A 23,129-nucleotide genomic window follows, 5' to 3' on the forward strand; every position below is an offset into this window, starting at 1 on the left:
ATAATAAATGCACTGGTCGAAACAGATTTCTGAACATTTATAAATTCATCACACGTGTATCTCGGGCACTTTTTATCTTCGTGTTCTCCTAATTTGCTTCGAAATGAGCCTGTTTTTGTTTCTCAATTTTAATTTCCTGCAAGAAGTAGATTCCAATCATTTGCATATTACTATTGATAGATTTCAATGTTATATTTCATTCTTTTGAAACAGATTTTTCATGCTGATTTCATCAGCAAATTGTTTAATATATATATATATATATATATATATATATATATATATATATATATATATGTGTGTGTGTGTGTGTGTGTGTGTGTGTGTGTGTTTAAAAATTAAATTAAAATAAAAAAAATCACATTAAACTTAGACAGAGTAGTATTTCTAACGCTTGTTCAAAACAATTCAACAATTAAAAGTCCTAAATCTCTTTCTTTGCCCTTTGTTTCAGAATAGTTGCCTCTCTCGAAAACATTGATTTATATATATTTTCAAAACATCAAAGCCAAGACAGATTAAATTAGGTGTAAGTCAATGCACAAGACTCTGTCTGTCTGTCTGTCTCTCTCCACCCTTTGTGTGACTTTATTTCCTTTTAATACAAATTAGACATGACTTCACTAGTTCACAGTTAATTGTTTTCGCACACAACGATGCCTATCGTGTACGTTTGTATCCAGAACTTCTGATATGTCTAAAACAATTCTCAGACTGGTATAATAACAACATCCACCTAATATCCTAATGCGTATGTCTTCAGCAAAATTATATATATATATATATATATATATATATATATATATATATATATATATATATATATATATATATATATATATAGAGAGAGAGAGAGAGAGAGAGAGAGAGAGAGAGAGAGAGAGAGAGAGAGAGATGACAGAGAGACAGAGACAGAGACAGAGAAAGACAGAGAAAGAGAAAGAGAGAGACTGTGTGTGTGGGTGTGTTGGAAATGTGCATTCATAATAATGATAATAATAATGAGGACTTTGTATAGCGCCTAATCTTTAGAAGCTCTAAGCGCTTTACAACATTAGAAAACACCTATAAGTTAAAAAAAAACATATAATAATATTATTACAAAAACAAACACCATGAAATGAGAAAAACATTTTTAAAAAATTAAAAAATACTGAGAATATTTCAGATAGGAAACATTATTAGGTCTTTAAGTTTGTTCTTGCAGTCGAAATAAGTGAGTTTTGAGAGCACTCTTGAATGTGATCACTGTGTCTTTGTGTCTAAGTTCAGTGGGCAATTCATTATACGTTGCTGGGCCCTGGTATGCAAAAGAACGCTGTCCATATGACTTTGTTTTCATAGTGGGAATGATGAGTATACGATTGTCAGAAGAGGAGCGTAAGTATCTTGCTGGTGTGTACACATGTGTGAGGTCGGATAGGTATGTTGGACTAGAGTCCGACAGTGAAAACTAGCACAGAGAACAAATTTTGTCTTTGATTCTGGATCGAATGGATAGCTATTGTAGGGTACAGAGCAGCAGGGAGGTGTGCTCTGATCGTGGTACTCTAAGTATGATCCGAGCAGCTGTGTTTTGAAGTTTCTGGAGTAGATATTGAGATGAACCAGACAGAATTGAGTTACAATATTCCAGACTTGAAAGTACTAATGATCACACAAGTGTTTTAGTGGCATCAACTGAAAGATATTTGCGAATTGAGCTGATGCGTATTAGCTCAAGATATGCAGCCTTGCATATGTTCATGACATGTTGGTGCAATGTGAGAATACTGTCCAGAGTAACACTTAGGTTTCGTACTGATTGTGTGAATTTAATGTTGGCATTGCTGATATTTATTGTTTGAGGTAAAGGATGTGAATGAGAAAGTCGTTTTGCTGTGATCAGAATGGCCTCAGTTTTATCATCATTCATCTGCAGCTTGTTACATGTCATCCATGATTTCACATCAGAAATGCACCTCTCTACACCTTGGATGGGTAGCATCAACTTCAGTTGGTTGGCTAGATTTGTATATTTAGGTGTCATCAGCGTACAATTGGTGAGACACTGGATGATGATCTATGACACTTGAGAACGACTGAGTGTACAGAATGAAGAGAACAGGTCCAATAACAGACCCCTGTGGAACACCACAACATAGATCAACTGTGCTGGAGTGTATTCCATTTGCAGATACAATTTGTGTCCTGTTGATCAAGTAGGACTTGAACCAAAGTAAGGCTGTATCATGAATGCCAAATACATGCTGGAGACGGTGAAGTGATATATCATATGAAGGAAGACATAGTACTGTTCATAAGCAAATTTAATTAAATTACATAAAACTCCAAGATGACTAGCTTTATCCATTTTGCAGAATAAATGTATGCGTCTAAAATAACGGCTTAGTGCGTCTTCTTTCGAAACCTAACCTATAAATTTACATAATACAACAACTCAAAACTGCATGATCATACAGTGCTCGATACTATCGAACATACTCCATATTTTGACAATATTGTTGGGAAACCTGGCTCCTCCATCCACATAAGTGATAAGGCAAATGAGAAGAAGGAAAAGACAACGAAATGATGTAAACCAGACTAGCGAGGGAAACATAAAAATACAATTAGCATCAAGACATTAGATATTCACCATATTTACAACAGCGCCACATTTTCGGAGAAAAAGATGCGATTACTGATTTGGTTAACGATAAATATCTCAAGAAATTGCCTAACACCGACCTCTAGTATAACGCAATACAAGTCAGTTTTTGGAGGCAATTTGCTGATCTGCTTTTAATCAGATAGATATGGCGTCAATTGTATCAGTTTTTATGTCTGTAGGAAATATTTATAACACATGCGCATATGGACACAATTTATATCAAACATAATTAGTGAGAAATTGCAAATGTATACTGTATAAATGTACAAATGTGACCTATCTGTAAAACGAAAATCAAACAGGCCATAACTACCGCGAAGTACTTGTCATGACCACTGACATCAAGTGTCGAAACCGCTACAGAAACTTTGATTCGCTTGGTATGATACCCTTGTTTGATCTGCATACAACAATTGTCCAAAATACAGTAAATAATGACACGCTGCACAATTCTTGTCAGATTTATTTATGATAAGTGGTGCAGGGAGAGCAACGAACATTTCTGAATTCCTGATGAAATACTTTGCAATGTAACCAATTACAAATGTATTACCAAGCCATTGAATATTACATTGGAACTGTATATCTACATACAAGATCTCTGTAAGAATACTATTATTTGAAGACTTGTACAGTTCTGTTTTAAATTGTGCTATAAGCGTATCGCTTCATACACAAAGCAGTGTCTTAGTATGCAGGGCCGGCGCCAGACCCGGCCAGACGATCTGGCGCCCTAGGCAAGGTTAGATTCTGGAGCCCCCCCCCCCCCGGAAAATATCAATTTCAAAATTTATAAACAACAATTTTTTTTTTTTTTAAATCCCCCCCCCCCCCCGAAATCAGCGCCCTAGGCGGCTGCCTAGTTTTCCTATATGGTTGCGCCGGCCCTGTTAGTATGTTTCAAACTGAATCCATCTCGTGTTCTAAAGATTTAGTGACAAAATAGACGGAGCAGCGTTGCCTGATGAATATGAAACAATTTTGACAAACTTTCCTTTGCATGTTGGGTCGCCTCATTGTATATCGTAGCAACTAATTGGATACGTACATCGCTGAATTTAACTCAAGAAATAGAAAAGTCTGGTTTATTTTCAGCCAACGACGGTATCCCTGAGATATATTTAAACACTATAATCACGCAAATCCGTTTATCAGAACCACTGGCAATCCCTGTTCCAAGGAAATATAAGATGCCTGAGATATTGGTGAGACTACGGATGTGTCAGACTCAGCAGACCCGCCCATATGGTTCGTCTCCATCAGAATGTGTTATGCCGGTCCCAAAAACATAATGCGATATGTCTGACCTTTAGATGACAACTGCCCAAACTGAAATCATTGGGAGCATTTGGTTGTAGCGGTTGAATAAACCTGCCAGAGAAACTGGCAACATATGTTCCAGTTTGTACGAGTGGCAAATATCAACTACAAAGATAGATTTGATCGAACTGCAAATACTGACAACCTACAAAATACTTGCCAAAATTATTCCTGCCACACTTCCAAGGCAACGTAAGGAATATTTCCGAATTTCTGACAACAGATTTTGCAAAGTAGCCAATCGTAAACGGCTTAACCATCAATTATGATTCAACGCCATACTATCTAGTTTACAGACCAGAGCCCCATAACAATAATATTATTTAAAGATGTGTGCAGTTCTTTTTTACAAGGTGCTAGATTGTTTAAAACATCAAGCAATGTCTACCTAAGATGCACACTTTGAATCTATCTAGGACTCGAATGCGAAATGAAATCAAGACTGAACAGTGACACCTGATTACATACGTCACTTTCAACTTTGCTTCATAATTATGGATATTATTGAGGTATACGTATACCTTTGTTTCAAGTGATCATATTAATAACGCGGGTTATACATATATATATATATATATATATATATATATATATATATATATATATATATATATATATATATATATATATATATATATATATATATATATATGCGTGTGTGTGTATGTCTTTCTTGTAAAGGGAGGCTGATGTGCTGAAAGAACGGACAGTCAGAGCGACAGTTGATAGATTTCAGCACAGGTTTGTTTGGAATACTTTCTCTTGGCATTTTTCGACACTCGCAATTTTTTTTTACCTTTGGTACGTGTAGGAGAGAAGTGAGGATTAGGCATTGAATAAAAATAATCGTCGATATTGTAGGTAAGAAAATGGTGTATTTGCAATGATTGATTTTCTACTGCAATCAGAACTATTAAAGCTATTGAAATCAATATTTGCATTTTCAAGATGCATTTTACCTAATGTCTCATGATGATTAATTTATCATTCTTTAGGATTTCTCAATAGGATATAATAATAATAATAATAATAATAATAATAATAACGTAATTCGTTGATAAAAGAGGTGATGAATGAACTAGCTGGTGATGGATTTCAAAGTTGAAACACTAATCACATCTATAGCACTTTAATTCCCTCCAGAAAAATTAAGCTTGTACAGAAAAATTGGTTTAAACAACACTAATCCTGTATTTCAATACTTACAATGAAACGATACCATGGTCTGATTAAAATTAGATAACCACTGTCCTACTAAAGATCTAACAGCGATCGCTTAGGGGTCATGCTATGGTGACCTTTTAATTAGCCAAAAGAAATCCTGCTTTCAAATCTCTGTCAGTGTAACAAATCATTCAGCACATATTAATGCTCTTCAGCCACACTGATCAGCCTCCAAATGCCAAGATATAAGACTTCATATAATTGACCGACAAAATAAGTGACTATAGTAATAGCATAGGCATTGATGGCAGGGATCGGTAAAGACGAGTGATTTAGACCACTTTGCACTGGAAACGTAAACCCACGCAAGTATGGTGAGATAGCGGTGATCCGTAACGGACAACGCTTTAGATGACACGGCAATTCGGAGATTCCTGTCTGCTGAAAAAAACTTGTAGACTGAATGGTGAAGGCCAATATTTGCGAAAGATTTTTGTTAGTATTTAGAAAAATGACATGTCTAGCAATAGATTCGTTAAATATACGAACATTTATGCGCAAACATTTCCCATCTCACCGTAAAATTTACTTGACGGAAGATTTTGTGAATGACTGACAAATGTGTGCCGATTTGAAGGCATAAAACTAAAGGCCAGTTTATTTCTAGTTAGTCTAGAGACAGTAAAAGATGTTTTGCAAATTTATTTTTCTGTAGGACATCCCAGTGCAACTGATCCATAGGAATTGGTATATTCAAGCTGAACGGATTTAAAAATAAACCAGTGAAAGAAACGTTATACTTTCGGCAGTAATTTTTTGTGTGCTTATAATACAAAGTGAAAATTGAACAAGAACTTACTGTGTTGCGAATTAAATTCCAAATAGTCCTAAACGTTCTATCATCAGTCTTAATGGAATAAGTTGTGACTCAATTTCAATGGTGTTAGAAATACTATCGAGCGCTGAAGGTGTTGAATTGCATATCTTGGTTGCACTAATGTACCAGTGACCTGAAGTGTGATGATGTGCTAACTGTCATCCAATTCATCACAATCCAATATATAGCTTTTTATTAATTATTTGCTATGGACAACGTTATTTTGAATCTGACCTTGTCTAACATCATTTTCATTTTCTATCTGACCTCAATCATTGATTTTGTTTTGTAAACATGTTAATCTCAGTGGTAGTCTACAACTGTGGAAATTCACAATGATATATGCCGGATCTACCTGTTATTTTCCACATTGATAATTATAATGTTCGAAACAAACCTTCTAAATATGGTTAAGATTTTCTCTTGTAAACATTTAGAATCTACCAGAATGAAATTTCCATGTACAGGATATATCCAGCATAAGAACCCGTACGGAGGGCGAAATAAGTTCCGTAACGAAATTTGGAACAATTTTCAATAAAGCATCTTTCCCTGATGTTAATTGCACCAATATATACGTTTACTTGTAAATGGTTGTCCTTTTGTATGGATTTCTACTCGCAAAACCAGTTACGGTTTTCCAACAATTTTCCATGCTCTTCAATATCCAGCAGTTTTCCAAAGGTCTTCTAACTTACAACGGCTAACTATGCGTATTTTAAGGCCCGGGAAAGTTCGAATCGAAATCCACCAAGCTGGTGCACAAGCTACGGGACCACAGAGCATATTTGACCCAAATTTGATGAGTATATACAACAGCATGTAACATTCCATTTTACAATCAACATAGCAAGCCATAGGTGTCTATATTCATTTTAGATTTCTTCTTCATTTATTTGGTGTTAATTTAGAAATTATTTTTATCGCATTAACAATTTCACGTGTTAATGAATTTTAAGATACATAGACCTGATACTGTATTTTCAGTACATAGATTTAGAACATCAATTCTAACAATATAGTTATTTGATTATATACTTTATGATCTATTTTTGATGAGTTTCAAATATTTATATATTCAACGTTTATTTCCCTTTTCTCCGAGCAGTTATATATATATATATATATATATATATATATATATATATATATATATGACATAGGGATAAATTGCTTTTATAAAACTTCGTTTTGTTCATAATTGGTGGTCTATTCTCGTCACATAAAGCCTCTTTCTTATTAACTCTTGTGTGGTCATTGAAGGGGCCTATATTTACTTCACTTACCAAGCATATGCAAATATTAGCTGTGTTTGATCATTGAATGAGTCTATTTGCGCTTCACATACAACGCGACAAGGAAAACAAACGTGTGATTATTAAATGAGAATAATTCACTTCGCGTTTCAAACTTATTCGATTCTATAGATGTATGTGTGAATGAGTCTATTTGCGCTTCACATACAACGCTACAAGGAAAACAAACGTGTAATTATTAAATGAGAATAATTCACTTCACATTTCAAACGTATTCGATTCTATAGATATAGGTATGGACATTGAATGCTTTATTTATCTTCAATTATCACACTTTATTAGACGTTAGTTAGACTTATCTTCAATTATCACACTCTATGAGTCAGATGAACTTATGTGCGTTCTTCGGGCGAGCTTAGTTATCTTCCAGACAGTACACCAAGCTTCAGTGGTATTCGTCGGACTCCGCTCAAGGGACACATCTCTTTCCAGTTGGAACCAAATAAGGGACAAGTTGTCTCCCCTGATCAGCTGCAGTCCGCTACCTTCAATTAACATTATCTGCAAGAATTTAAGTGATAACGCTTTCTGCCCCAGACTGCTAGATATTGTATGTTAGCCGAATTAAACGAATCCTCTGAACAGTAACCCCACACAACCCATCCACACCTTAATTAAGGAACGATATATTGGGTAGGACTCAAATATCACATGTACAGAAAGATGGTGATATTTTCCCTGCACATTACTGACTGTTAGCAACTATAAAAATGAAATGCACAAGAACATTTCCAACATTTTCAATGTTCACATCTCCACCACCATGAAATATTCCCATGAATCTGCATGATTGCTGATTACACTGATCAACAATTGTTTAGAAATTGTCTGCTTTAGAGATAAAATGTGCTATTTATTATGAATTGTGATGTGCTGAATTTCAAATAAGACGACTAAGACAAATTATTGGCTACTGTTTCCAAGATATTTAAGGTTTAACATTTTACGTCTACGTATATGGTGTAGATAGTAGAGTTTTAATCATGTAAACATAGATCTTTTCAAGTGTTTATGGCTGCTTTACGTGATAATATCTGACCTGTCCTATTTACGTAACACTTAAAAAACAGCAAAAGTGGTATAGATATAAATGTATTACGAAACAAAAGCAAAGAACTGTAATGTGTATATAAGTACAAAGTTTAATCAATATTCAGTGTCTACTCGGCGCTTCTTAACTTGTTTCTTTGTATTCAGTAAATGGAGCATCTCTTGTTACTGTCCAGCAATAGTCCGCAAGCAGTGATGGGTTATATTGGCCCTGATAGTGTTTCTCCATTGTTGCAATGCCCTGGTGAAATCGCTCGCTCTGCTTGTCGCTCACTGCTCCGCAGGCAGTTCGGTGGAACAAAATCTAGATGAAAGTACAAAAAATGTATCTGTAGTGACATGTTGAATCCAATCTTTTGCTTGCCTTGGGGAGGTTTTCCACCTTCCGTTATCTTAGCTTCACTTAACCTTGGAAATGTTTCACGGATGTACTTGAAAGCTGCTTGTGTTTTATCCATGCCTAGACAAAGTTCTTCATCAGACCCAGCGTGATGTGCAAGAGTGGTAAAAAAAATTCTTCCTTGATGCAACAAGTGGCGGATGCTGAACACTTTTCTTCCAAGGCTCCAATGACTGTCGGAGTGACCAATCTCTCTTGATGTACTGGAAATCTCTCCCACGACTATCCCATTCGCAGAGAAAGCAGCAGTACTTTGTGTATCCAGTCTGCAGACCAAACAGGAGAACAAGAACCTTCCAATCGCAACAAAGCTGCCATTGATGTTGGTCATAGTTTATGCACCTCATAAGTTGTTTCATGCTTTCATAGGTTTCCTTCATATGGATTGCATGACCAATTGGAATTGATGGCAAAACATTGCCATGACGCAGCAAAACAGATTTAGGACTCTTTGATAAATCCATTAACAGTCTCCACCCATTTGGATCATAAACGATTAGAGCGCTGCCATCACACCATCGATGGTGTTGCAGGCTACAAGATACGCTTCCATGAAGAAGAATGGGACAGGCTCCTTTTGCCTGTCACGGAACATTGAAATCCTAACATCACCTGCCAGTAGATTCCACTGATGTAGTCTGGAAGCAATAGCTCTGCCTTACTCTTGGATAGTTCTAAATCCCTGACAAGGTCATTCAGTTCACCTTGTGTTATGCGATGTGGTTTAGAGGAGGAGGAGGATGGGATAAAATATTCTCATTTTATCACAGAATAATTTAAATGATTTCATGTTCTCCGCATATACCACTTGATTTGTATTATGACGATACAGTTTCATTATATTGCGTTAACAATCCGTTTCATCAGAGGCAAGGGGTGATCGGTAACACAAATCCATTGTAATATAAACCTTCGTGCTTCATCAGATTTGAAATATCGAGTTACTTTATGGGGAAGGTAGGCACTTGTATATTAAGTGCGATATTCAGCAAAACGGTATATTTTCAAATGGAACTGGGATGTTTCGCACATAAGAAACATTAAGAGGATCCTTTGCTGTCGACAGAGTAAAAGTACTTGAAGAGGTACAATCAGGTAAGAACAATGGACATATGCATGCAGCTAATACAGGGATTACATCGTCTTGTATTAATTAAAAATAAACAGTTTTTAGACATTTGAATCTCTTGCGATTAATTTCGGAGAAGTCTTGTAACTCACACAATTTTCATTTGTGTAAAGTCTGTTGAAGACTAAGCGACTCCAATTTTCAAACATAAATTTTATTTTGAATTTTAGATTGTGTTCAAATGTGTCTTGTTGAAACGTTTATAACGCCTATATGTTGTGTATTCTATTTTTTTTAAAATGTTTTTTTCTCCATAATTTATTTATATTAAGAAGAATAAAATGCTTAGGCATAAAATCGAGTAAATTGAATATCGATACGCGCTGCGAGCATTTGCTATCAAGATTAATGCAGAGTTTGTTCCTATAATAGGTTATGATTTTCGTTCACCTTGAATTTTATTGCATTCAGCTTTGATTGAAATAAGAATGTACGTCAACCGAAGTCTGAAATTTTATTGCGCAAATGGTATCATCTCCTAACAAACTAAGTTATGATCTAACTGATTGTCAACATCTGATAAAAACGGAACTGTATTTTGTAATTATTGTAAGTAGTGATGCCATGTTTATAATTACTCTTTGCGTAAATGTGTTACTCTACATTGTAATTATTGTAAGCAGTGATGCCATGCTCAGAATTATTCATTATTAAGCATTACTCTACATTGTAATGTCAGAGATCAGAAGAGACGGTGCTAAAAGTCCAGTTGACCTGCAGGATTTAACGATGAAGATCTTTCAATTTATTCTGACTATATTCTTAGCATCAGCTATTCAAGTATTTGATGTCATGGCGACTTTCAGGTAAGATGTTTTATACTATTTCCTTTTCTAGTAGTCCATCAGTAATGGTGTTGGTGTATTACGATTGCTGGCATAATATCTACTTTGTACTCCAAACAGTCTGAAATACGATTATAAAATTTCCGTGGGAGAAGAGTATATATACATACGGGGGCCCCAAGTGGCCGAGTGGTCTAAAGCGCTCTCGGTTATGGACCAATGACATCTCATCTCTGTCTGGTCGAGTCTAGGATTCGGCAAATGTGGGCATCTAAGAAAGCTTACCAGTAAGTTCTCGTGGGTCGGTGGTTCTTTCCAAGGTTTTCCTGGGTTCTTCCTCCACCATTAATACTGGCCGCCATGCATAACCTATCGCGTGCTGAAAAATGGCGTTAAACACAACAACAACAATAATACATATAGGGTTTTTATTGTTATCATTTACATCAATATTTGTATGGTCTTTAACTTTGTTGATTGAGAAGGGTTTCAGTTGGTACCATTGACGAATCGATGTTCGTATGATCTTTAAATTCGTACCACACAGCACCATGTAATCCAAGAAACTGTACCAGGTCAAGAACAAAAAACCTTTACGACATGGAAATTACTGATTCTTTCTTAATTTACGTTTATTTTTACTTTAACATTTGAAATATATTCTAATGCAATTTTGTCAACAATATACATAAGAACATTCACACCATTAAAAATGGCATGAAATAATTAAATTACTCACAACGACATTTTATATCGATAAACTGTTAACATTTTGGGAAATAAAACAAGCTTCAAGATAAAATGATATGGTCGTATAATAGTTTTAAATAGTTTCGTCGTAAATTTCAGCTTGGTACAGACACAAGTCGGAAATCTTCTGAAGAAAGCAATTGGACTGGTAACCAATCTTTTTGTGTCTGTTTATATGTCTAAGTTCGATATATTTCAGTCCTTCTCCGTGTTATGTTATCCATATCCAGACAGCGCTTATATTTTTTTCCTGTTAAAGAAGGAAGAAACGAAAAAGATACAAATATTCTGTATCCAGCAACTGCTTTTTGCATAACCGATGAGGTACGAATAATTGCAACATGTAATCTGAACATATGAAGCCTGCTGAAGTAATTGTGTAAACTTCTACTTGACGGTACCATTCTGAAAGCAAATTGCCTATGACCATATTCGCTCGCATATAGTTCATTATTTATATCAGAATATTTACTCTTTGTTCATTTTAGGATTTCGTTAACAAAACTGAACAGGATCAAATTGTGCGTTTGCACGAAAGCTACCGGGCTCAGGTCCAATCCACGAACATGATGAAACTGGTAAGTGTATATGTGCCTGACAAAGATATCAGCATTTGAACAAGCGGTTTCCAAGCTATATTTCCAATATACTAAACTCTCAATCAAAACACCAATTGAAATATCAGAAAATGTTAATGCAACAGATCTGTTGCGTGTATGTGGAGACACAAAGAGTTAGACAATGAGGAAATATTCGGTTTTAACGCTACATGAAGGTATTTAGAGAAGCTCGAATGTTTAAAATTTACACCTGATTTCAATTTATTTTTCAGTCTTGAGGCGATGGAGTTTATCATTCATTTGCAAAATGAAACTCACACCAAAATATTTATAAGAAAGTATAGCTAGAGTGTGTATCGCGTTATTTACGAAATTATGAATGTAAGCTCAGTTGTCAGAAGCCAAATAATTCCAAAATGCCAATAATTCATAGATTATTTGCTGGGTCGCAGAGGTAGCTCAGACAGTAGAGCGATGGACTTGTAATCAAAGGATCTCAGGTTTGGTACCGTAGCAGAGCAATCCGGTTCGACTGCTGCAGGTTTGCCTCGCGCAAGGCATTTAGATCTCATTTCCGTGACATAATAACATGATCAAATTGCCATTTAACAACAACTAAAAATCAACCCTCTCATGCTGAAAAAGAAAACAGTTATCATAAATATTGACAATGATTTTGAGAACTGCAACGTTCAGTTTGATTCATGTCCTCGAATATTTCTTTGAATATAAACCTTATCCACCCTCCTTTGATCAAAACTCCTAATCCTGCTAAATGGGACAAGTGGTTTCGATTTTTTGGAATGTCTTGAAGATTATACTTTAAATGTAATGTAATTATATACCTTTGATCTGTCTCGTACTTCAGTAATATATTTTATGAGGTGTGAGCTGAGGTGATGTACTTTGTGTAGTGCGTTTCATTTTATTTTATTTTTTGCCTTAGTGCGAGAGGAATTAGCTTTGTGACTTAATTAAGTAACTGATCATTATATAATTATCATTTGATTCTTTTTAGTCTAATCCACTTTGAACACAAAATCAGTTGCAATTTCTAACCGCTTATAAACAAATATTTCATCTCTAGCTCACTGTTTTGAAAAGCTTTGAATTCTACAGAAATTAAATGTTATTTCTTAAACTACATATTATTATCAGTCACATGTCCTGTAACTGAAAGCACGAATTGTTATTTGTGCATTCACGATTATATTCAATTACATCATTGCCTAGTTTTCTTTGTACAGACGTTTGCCTGAATCATCAGAAAGATCGTTGAAGTCTTAGGTTCGAACTCGAACTGTGATATGACGAACGTTTGCATACACCACAATGTGGCTGACAATCACATATAACTTATAGTTCCCCCATTCGTTCTAAGCCGAACTCATCCGTATATGCTATGAAAGCTAAGAAGAGTTTTCTAACTGCATACAATCGTACAATTCTGCCGCCTTGCTTATATAAATAAAAATTAATGAATTGAACATTTTAGTCAAACAAATGAGTATTTTACGAATTTCTGAAGGACTCTCTGATTTGATAATATTTACTTGTGATGTCATGTCCTGGCCAGGCAAGTTAACAGTGTATTCGCTCACAACATGCAAAAGCTGAACGATTTTGCTATGGGTCACATAAATGAGATATAGTAAAGCATAGTAAGGTTGAATGACATATTGTCAGTCTGAGGTCCCAAACATTAAACCTAATTATACAAAAATATAATCACTTACACCATGCGAACGGTGGTACAATGTGCTACTGGTTACAGTGAATTAGATAAGGCGGTGCTTAGCAAAGTTGATGGGACGAATTCTTAGCTATCTGCAAATTCAGCTCCTTCATAAAGAGTAGGCAAGGGGCAATAGGGATTCGTACTAACTACATGCACGGGATTTTTGCCGCGATATCATCGAGAAGGTGATAATGATGACAATAACCATCAATTGATTTGCGTTTTATGTCTTCAAGCAGATACATGATGACAATTTTGAAGATTTTGTCAGTAACATACTACCCCATTGGAATTCATCGCCAAAAAAAAAGATAATCGATGTCTTATTGTTTGTTTCCTTCTGTATCCAATGTCCTTTGAAACTGGCATAAATTTATTTTGTAGAGATACCATGCTGGTATTGCTATGAAAGCCCAAGCCCTGGCAAATACATGTGTTTTTGAACACGACACTGAAGATGACAGGGCCGTTACCGGTAAACTTAAACTAAATGCATTAACTCTCTCTCTCTCTCTCTCTCTCTCTCTCTCTCTATATATATATATATATATATATATATATATATATATATATATATATCGCTCGATCGATAAAATAACTGTTAAAGAAAAAGGGTACTGCTTTGTTATATTTAATGCTCTTTATATTTATGTCACGATTTTAGTAGGCATGAACATATATTTTGTTATCTCAAATTTCCCTTAATTTCTAATCTACCTCTTGTAGTAGTGAGCTTCATGCCTGGCGAACGTTAGTTATGTTTTACAGGTTGAAACGCAATACGGTCTTTCCCATGCTTCAGGGAGTCTAAAGAGTGACCATAAAATATTGCATATCATTCTGCTCGAAACGCAATAGTACACTTTTGACATGTTCGTGTAAATAAAAATTTGATCTGATTACAATCGACACAAAACCTCGCAGGGAAAGAAAAGAAATATATGAGGCTGTGTGAAGCTAAAACCATGGTTGCGTGCATAATTCAAGTATGGGTCAACGTTTAATACAGATCCATTCCTTCTTATTATATGTGTAAAGCAGATTTTTCAATACACTCAGCATCATAAGGACTATTAGCATTTCTAACTTACTGGGGTGTGATTGTGTGGGGTGGGGGTATGGGTTGTGAAGAAATCGACCTATCTGTCTGGTTTAAGGTTCCTTTTGTTTTAAAAAAAAAAAAGACAACTATTGGCATACATCATACGTAAACCGATCAAACCCTATGTCTCACGTTAATGTTTGGTGTAAAGTATTACCACAAAGAGAAACAGTACACAAATGGATTATAATTAGATGGAGCATATAGGGAGACCATCATTTGATAAAGAATTTTGACATTTCTTAGGAAATATATATTAAGTTCATTATTTTGTAATATATAAACGGAAATATACCCAGAAAACTGTTTGAGGCGCTAAGGTTTAAAAAGAAAATTAGAGACACAGAATACCAAACAAAATGGTATCCGCTTTGTCGCCAGAGTATTTGTTTTAAAGCGGTAACGAAAAAAGAAATCCGCAGCTCTTTCCGGCATAATTCCCATACAAAATATTACAGATTTAGACGTATTCAGTCGCAACTTGTGTTAGGATTTTTTCAAATTTGATAAATTGTGTTTCCTATGACTATTACTGTCCTATTGAGTTACTAATAAAGTCCTTGTCAGAGCATTTAATGACTATACGACTTGATGCAATTTTGCCATATCATGGCAAAAGTATGAGATTTATAAATATACTGTTTACATTATCATACATCTTTTATGTTTTCTAACTTAAATCTCCTGATAGAATTACCGGGCGTGTACATTGGCCAGAATCTGTGTGAGGGCCACAGCTCCTGGAGAGAATGTATCAATGACTGGGCCAGTGAGAAGATTAATTTCCAGTATGGCGCCGGGTCAAAGAACGGAGATGAGATCGGTCATTATACCCAGGTATTTCAACTTTAATATGGAGTACATTTCTCGCATTGATACTGATATTAACTAGAAATGGAATAGAGGCCATCGACAATATCGAGAAAAAATTATTTATTTGAATCTCTCTCTCTCTCTCTCTCTCTCTCTCTCTCTCTCTCTCGTATAGGAAGAAGAACAGATTATTTAAATCACTGACAATGAGTTCAAAACACATATATAAAAGCCTTTTAGTCACTTTTAATTTCTAAAAGAACAAATTCGTCTTGCAGGTCCAAACAACAAACCATACCTGGCATTCCTGTTTATTTCATATCGTATATTTCAATATTCGATGTTAATACAAGGGCATAATAACTTAATTTTCCAGTGAGTACTGAAATAAGTAAACAAATAAGTAAATAACACATGTGAAAAGATTTCATGCAATAACATTAGCGTAGAAGCAACTATTTTCCCCACTATCTCACATCTTTTAGCCACTTTATTCTTGAAATTTTATGTTGGATTTAAATTATCAGTTCTGCTGATACTTATTGTGCACTTTTTAATTGTTTCTGTTTATAAAGAGCCAAACTTGGAAGTGCCTATCAGGGTGTGGGTGTGGGTGTGTGTGTGTGTGTAAAAGGCGCGAAACGGGGACATCACTGTGAATACACACCAACAGACCCGGGACACACCTCGAAACGGGAACGTCCTCTTCTTGTAATGTTGGCTTAAATGGAATGCCAAGGCCTTATATAATGATACATACCTTAAAATAAGCGTATCTGAGCATGACTCCGTTTTGTTGGTATTCTTTTCACATCATGCTATACACAACAATACACACGTCCCACTCCACTCAAAACCTAGTGTGTATCAGTCTTAAAAATGCGTCCCCGTTTACGTGGTAAAAATTCACACTGTTGTGCCGTCGGATTGCGCACTTTGCTTCCGAATTACTGACAGAAGATGGCATCAAGAGGAGCTAACAGGATTTAAATCATTGATATAAACATAGACAAATATATATGATGTGTTTTCTATTTTGAGACAGAGAGCAATATTGATATACCTGTTTATTAATGGGTAGTCCAACGTTCATAACACATTTCGCCAAATTAGATCGGGAACCAAGAAAACTAAATAAAAGATTTCATGCAGATATTATTCACGGTTATTACAATGGACAAGAGATTCTAGCAAGTTATCTGTGCTTGTATATTTTATCTCCTATTTAACTCTGAGCCATGCACAGTTGGATAAGAAATATACTGGAAAATATCAACATTGATTTTAGTTCATTCAAATGTAATTAGAAGTATAATAACGAACAGTCTATATGGGAACCAAAACATAATACCATTTCTTTCCTCCAATTAACCGCATTAGAGGTAAATCCGACAAGTTAAGATTGAGCCGATAGGGAGAAGAAAAAAATTAAGTGCTTGCATATGGCACCAGTGACGACGCTGAAAATGCATGCTTGTATACTCAAATTTAGTGTTCTCGATGTATCATAAATGTACATGCTGGCTGAAGTATAAATAATGTGGAAAAAAAACAGATAATTTATATTTTACTCAGAGGTAAATTATCAAATATGTCACATTCTGTTCTCGTTTAGTCAATACCTTTTTATATTCTCTCTCTCTCTCTCTCTCTCTCTCTCTCTCTCTCTCTCTCGGCTTCGTTACTTATGTCTGTCGTTCTTCCTTCTTGCTAGCTTCATTTCTTCCTGGTCTTACGTCCCTTGCCTTCCCCTTTTTCTAAGGACCCGATGACAACAGTCGTCAATTTTTCTTTAATCAATCAATGACCACAAATACGCAAAATTAAAGTTACAACTGACTTCACTAAGCGAAAGGCAGAACATTAATAATATTACAAACAAAAAGTCTCTTAAGTGAACAAATGAAACAAACTATAATAATTTTCCTCTAATTAATGCATGACCACCAATATCACAACTACACATTTACATCACAACTTCACAAATTGCCTTCCTACCTCACAAATGCATTGTTTCTCCTTAATACATTTCCGTAACGTAGCGCCGGTACTTAACTACCATAAAATACAAATCACAACTCAAACACCATATACCGGGAACTATTTTTCCTACGCTACCTTAAGTCAGTCAAATCATGATTTTAAGCCTGTAACTCTACACCATATTTACCATTATAGTAAGAATAAAATGCGTCTCCAGATAACGGGACAGTTCCTTCTCGATCATTAAACTATACAATTGACCAGTCTCTTTCATGAATAATGCATATGGCGTCACACAATCAATCCACACAGTTAGATTTTAATGGGAAACTTCAGCGGCTCTGACCTGAGCTCACTAAAACTAAACCATGCCATCATACAAAAATACTTTTGGTGTGTTTCATATTGAAGAGATATTATCATGCATTGGCTTATTAATGAAGGGATTGCACTAAAATGGCAAATTTTTGCACACCAAAGTTAAAAGTGTGTTATTGTGTGGGACAGTTTAAATTATAAATCGTAGTCTTGCCAATAAAATTATTTTAACTGAAGATTGGCATGCAGATCTTTTATTATATAATTTTAGAAAAGGGATACGTTCATAGTATTTTCACACACTTATGACAAGTCAACTTCTTCAAACTCCTGGACACCATTTTTACTTATATATCCAACAAACATTATATAAAGATTCAACATGATAATTTTAATTTAGTTTATTAATATGGATGGGAACTATGTGTATAAAGTGAGATTACTGCAGTATTTAGATGAATTGATTTCTGTTTTGAATCAAAATACATACTTTTTTGATTGTATAATTTTAGCACTGTGTGTATGTGTGTGTCCCCGTTCTAATGGTAAAGATTTTCATACAGTGTTTCTTGGAAATCAACCACAAATCAATTAGAAATAACATGTATGTATCAAATGCATATTAAAATCGATCTTTATCGCTCATAATTTGTTAAAATAAAAATGTCCCCGGTTTTATGGTAAAAATCATATATGCCCCTTTTGTAGGTTTTATAAGAATGTGTGTTTTGGTGTGTGTGATAAAATTATTGTGTTCGCATTGCACTCCATATATTTATTTGAAAGATAAAAGCAAATGAGTTTGAATCAGACGATAGTATGTAACATCGGAATAAAATATAGAGGTAGTTTGAGGGCATTATTTCCATCAAGTTGTGTCCTTCCATCGTGAGTGCTTATTTTTCATGTTCGCCGAAGGAATCCTGATCAAATCTATTTTTCTGCGTGCAAGATTCAAGTATGCAGACCTGATTTGTCTCTGAAATTATATTTATCCACCATATAATCGGCAAATACATTTTGTGGCAGTTTTTGCCCAAAACGAAATGCAGAATGGAATTTTCTCGCAAAACCTTACGTGTTATAGGTTCGAAGATATCCTAGTGGTATGTATTAAAAATGGTGTTGAATATACTAAGTGGCCCTGAGATTTGGATAACTAAATTATATACTCGGATTGTATAAACGTGCGCTCCTTTCCGATCAGTGTATCATTATTGTGTCGAAGATAGATTTTGTCTTATTGGATTTATGTCGCACACAGTGAGAACACGTGCTCTTTATGTCTACACTGCACGGTTATGCCACGCTGACCTTTTCGCTGGTTTCGTGCAAGACGTATTTTACGAACCAAAACTCCCCCAGTGTTTTTTGCGTGTTGTTCCTTCTCCGCAACGGTACGTGACTCTCCTCAGATTAATGCTTACCTTGAGAATGTGCACATTTCTGCAAAATTGTTTTCACGATTCTTCATCCTGAGAGTCTTAATATCATATCAATTTACGGTCTTTTGTTCGAGCGAACGTGGCTTTAGGAACTACAGAACGGTATATTATTCATGGCAGTAAGTACACTAAGTCCATTTCAATTCACTTTTTCATAGATGATGCTGTGGAAAACTTCTGCTATAGGATGCGGGTTCAATCGATGCGGAGGAAGTCCTCTCTACGTCTGCAACTATGCATATGGGTACGTATAAACTCACTTACTATGTGCCTTTAAAATTAATCCAAATATGTTATCATTGCTTTTGTTATGTAATATCAGATGCTTCCCCGCTCCCTTATATAAGAAACGTGTGCGCATATTCAAAGAATTCCTTAATTTACGTCGCTGAAAATAGCTAGCAAATGTAAACGAAATAGAGAAAAACTATTTGGACAAGTTACATATTGAACCTCTTTTCAGAATACTACGAAAGCGTTACCAGTGTTTAACTGTATAGTGCAAAGTTATGGTATGATATGTTGCATAGATAAAACCATCTGTGTGTCCCCGTCGTCTTGATAAGGCTCTGACAAACTAGGATTTAACAAGAAGTATGATTTATCATTAATCCACTCAACGGAACGTCTTTTCCGCTAATCTGTTCGCCAAGCATTTTGCATGCCGCAAATTGCAATAGACCGGTGACCAATGCAGTCACTTATAAGGTAGGAGTCCACAAGCTATTGCAACTACTCTAACAACATCTAGACCTGGTATTCCTAGACGGAGGGTCCAGGTCACATTAATGCATTCTAACAGTCATAGATTCAGTAATTTGTTTCCGTATCTGTACGAAATTGTCAGCATATATTTAACGTTTGTTATATCTTCATGCTCGGCTAATGTCAACAAATATTAACTTTGATAGCATGTAGAATAAAAAAGGGATTTGGCAGATCTTTAATTCCACACAAACTCATGGTAATGATCTGGCCATTGCAATCGAAATTAAGCACTTATTATTGTACCGTTGTCTATCAGAAAGTCAAACACATGTTCTCGTTTTTATAAATCATAATGACTTTACAATTTAAGATACTACTTTGATAATTCAAACTACAATGTTAGCGATATTGATTATTTGAATAAATAACGGGTTTCCAGTAAGTATAAATATTCTGTGTGATTCGCATTTGACGATCCGACTTTTTGATATTTGTAGACGTTTATACACACCCAGATGACTTGTAGAACTTGATTTGTATGCAGTATGATACAAAAATATCCAAATGAATCAAACAAAATTTTTCATTAAAGCTCATTGAATATATGTATAACTTTAACTCTTGTTACTGAATTGTTTTAAGTCATTTTGATACTAGGTTTCATCTGTTTATTTACTCTTTACTTTTTCAAACACATTATGACAAGCTTAAACTTGTTTATATCAATCATCTTTCCGATATTAATGGACGTGAAAAATGAAAGTGTTCTGTAATATACCAAGACAAGAATCCAAATTGGTGAATTGCAAGCATAGATCTCCAGACTACTTAAACACTGTGTCGATATTTTCCCCAGAGTTTGAGGTTGTTTAACAAAAGAAACGTCGCTAAGATTTTAAGGGTTGCGTCTTCAGCTGTTACAATGTAAAAAGTGTGAGTGTTGGCCATTACGAGATATTCCTACGATAGTCATGCCCCTAGTAATTGCACGGAGGAGACGTTTTAAGGTCCCAATACACCCAGAACGTGTGTCTAGGGTGAGTGTGTGCCAGGATTCAGTCTTCAGTTCAACGCATTTCGCCACAACTAATGGTCATTTTTAACTCTCTTATTGCATTACCATTAAGCATAAGTGGCATAGTTTATGACGCCATTAAAGCATTGTGTACGGAACGTAGAAGACTGCTGTCTTATCCTGTACAGTGAAATAAAAATTACCAGCCAAAAGACGTAGGTTTTTTTCTGTCTCTATCGACATATCCACCTGTCTTTCAGACAATTTACTGACGACTTGATAACCCCTTGGAAGTCTGGAAAACAGTGTGCGGATTGCCCAAAAAACTGCAGTAACAAGCTGTTTTGTGGTATGTAAAGGTTCTTATTTATCGTCTTTGTAGTTTGAATATTTCTTAATGCGTTTGCAGTGACAACCAAAAAAGAAATTGAAAAGTCTGAAGATAAAATATATTTATATTGTATAGGAAGTATTTTCCCTTCTTGCCATTACTTTCTCCAGAATAACACGTTTACAGCAATGATCGACAAAGTAATTAATGTTTCACATTTATTAAATAATTTCTTTCAGTTATGACATATTTTGATAAGATGTTTCCGCCGTCTCTATCAAACATAAGGTTTCACTTCGATCGGAGCAATAATGTTACCCGATCACAACCATGGGCGTCAAAACGGCTGACCAGTGGCTAAAGGAAAATGATGTTTTCAGGCAGAGAAGGGCAACAAAACTATCTCGTCTTATTAGTGAGTACTGTGTTGTCCACTCGAGCCTATACTCATATAAAAGAATAATGCCAGGTTTGTGCTACCCACACAGTTTATGCTAATTTTAAATTCAAATCAATTACAGATTGCGGGGGAAAGTTTTGTAGCAGTGAATACCAACTCATGAGTCCCAGCTGTGTGTGCAAATATTGGTGGACCATCTAGGTAACCAGGAATACGAACTGAAAATTCCCAATGACAACGATTTAATTCGCTACATTATAAAACTGTAACATGTTCAGTTTACCTTCTTTTTATACCAAACTTTAAGATATTTTCAAAGGCTCATTGCTTGGTAGACCATGAATATGATAAATAAAGATTTTTTCGTGATGAATTAACTTGCGGCTTTTTTTTTCTCTATCATTCCCAGCATATTCACATCAAATTAATAATCTAACAATAAAATGAGCACAAAGCTAAGTAATAGTCTATCTTTCGCTAATGAAGCTTATTAGCGCACCAGCTATACTAGGAATCGCTTACAGCAAAGATCGGTGCATATATGTCAGATGAATTAATTCAGTGCTTTCAATATATACATATCTCTTTTCCAACTTGACGACACAACAGAAGAGCACATATAAACCAAACAACATAAAGAATATGACCTTGCCTACAGTTTTTCAACGCAGCCGATCATTCTCTCCTGTGAAACTATGGCAGCGGAGTTAAATCCTGGATCAAACTGACCAAGGCGTATACGAGTATACGAAAGTAAAACAAAATGGATTCCGCAGAAGAAAAAAAAACGTACGAGAAACTTGGCCTTAACGACAACATTATACCAGATCTTATTCCTACAAAGAGACACCATACACTCGGTCTATAAAATGTGATCTTTGTTCCTTATCAATAAATTGTGTAACCTGATTTCAACGTTTCATTATCTCTTTCATGACAATTGTTTTTCTAAATTTCATCACTTCTACATTATTTATACTCGAATCACTAGTAGTTCCACACGCTTTTCTTTTTCTCACATTTCTTAAGTGAAAATTTAATTTTAGTATTTCTACAGCAAATCTGCCATAAAAGAGCTAATATCAAATCGAATAGTTGAACCTGAGATTTAAATGTCGGTAGTCATTAAAACGTGATTCTCTAACCGGGTCAATCGAGCTCTGTCCTTTTTTTTACTGAATCGATCATGTGTTTCAAGTGAGTCAAACGTTTTCAGCTATTCTCAACGCACGATTTGATTTGTGTTTACTTTGATAGTGCCATTTAATGTAA

General features: G+C 35.2%; 1 protein-coding gene across 1 annotated transcript; it reads left to right on the forward strand.

Annotated features, from left to right (window-relative positions):
- The first annotated feature begins 9,713 nt into the window (after positions 1-9,713).
- On the forward strand, positions 9,714-22,766 carry LOC149793457 (allurin-like). Its single transcript, XM_089967448.1, has 10 exons — positions 9,714-9,875; positions 10,589-10,715; positions 11,544-11,592; positions 11,933-12,022; positions 14,127-14,217; positions 15,536-15,681; positions 19,562-19,647; positions 21,387-21,475; positions 21,979-22,058; positions 22,467-22,766. Exons 2-9 carry the CDS (start codon positions 10,639-10,641, stop codon positions 22,056-22,058), a joined length of 708 nt encoding a protein of 235 aa, XP_089823574.1. The 5' UTR covers positions 9,714-9,875; positions 10,589-10,638; the 3' UTR covers positions 22,467-22,766.
- The last annotated feature ends 363 nt before the right edge of the window (positions 22,767-23,129 follow it).

The sequence above is a fragment of the Sinohyriopsis cumingii genome, chromosome 8 (assembly GCF_028554795.1).
Source record: "Sinohyriopsis cumingii isolate HCF-2022 chromosome 8, ASM2855479v2, whole genome shotgun sequence".
NCBI classification, from domain to species: domain Eukaryota; kingdom Metazoa; phylum Mollusca; class Bivalvia; order Unionida; family Unionidae; genus Sinohyriopsis; species Sinohyriopsis cumingii.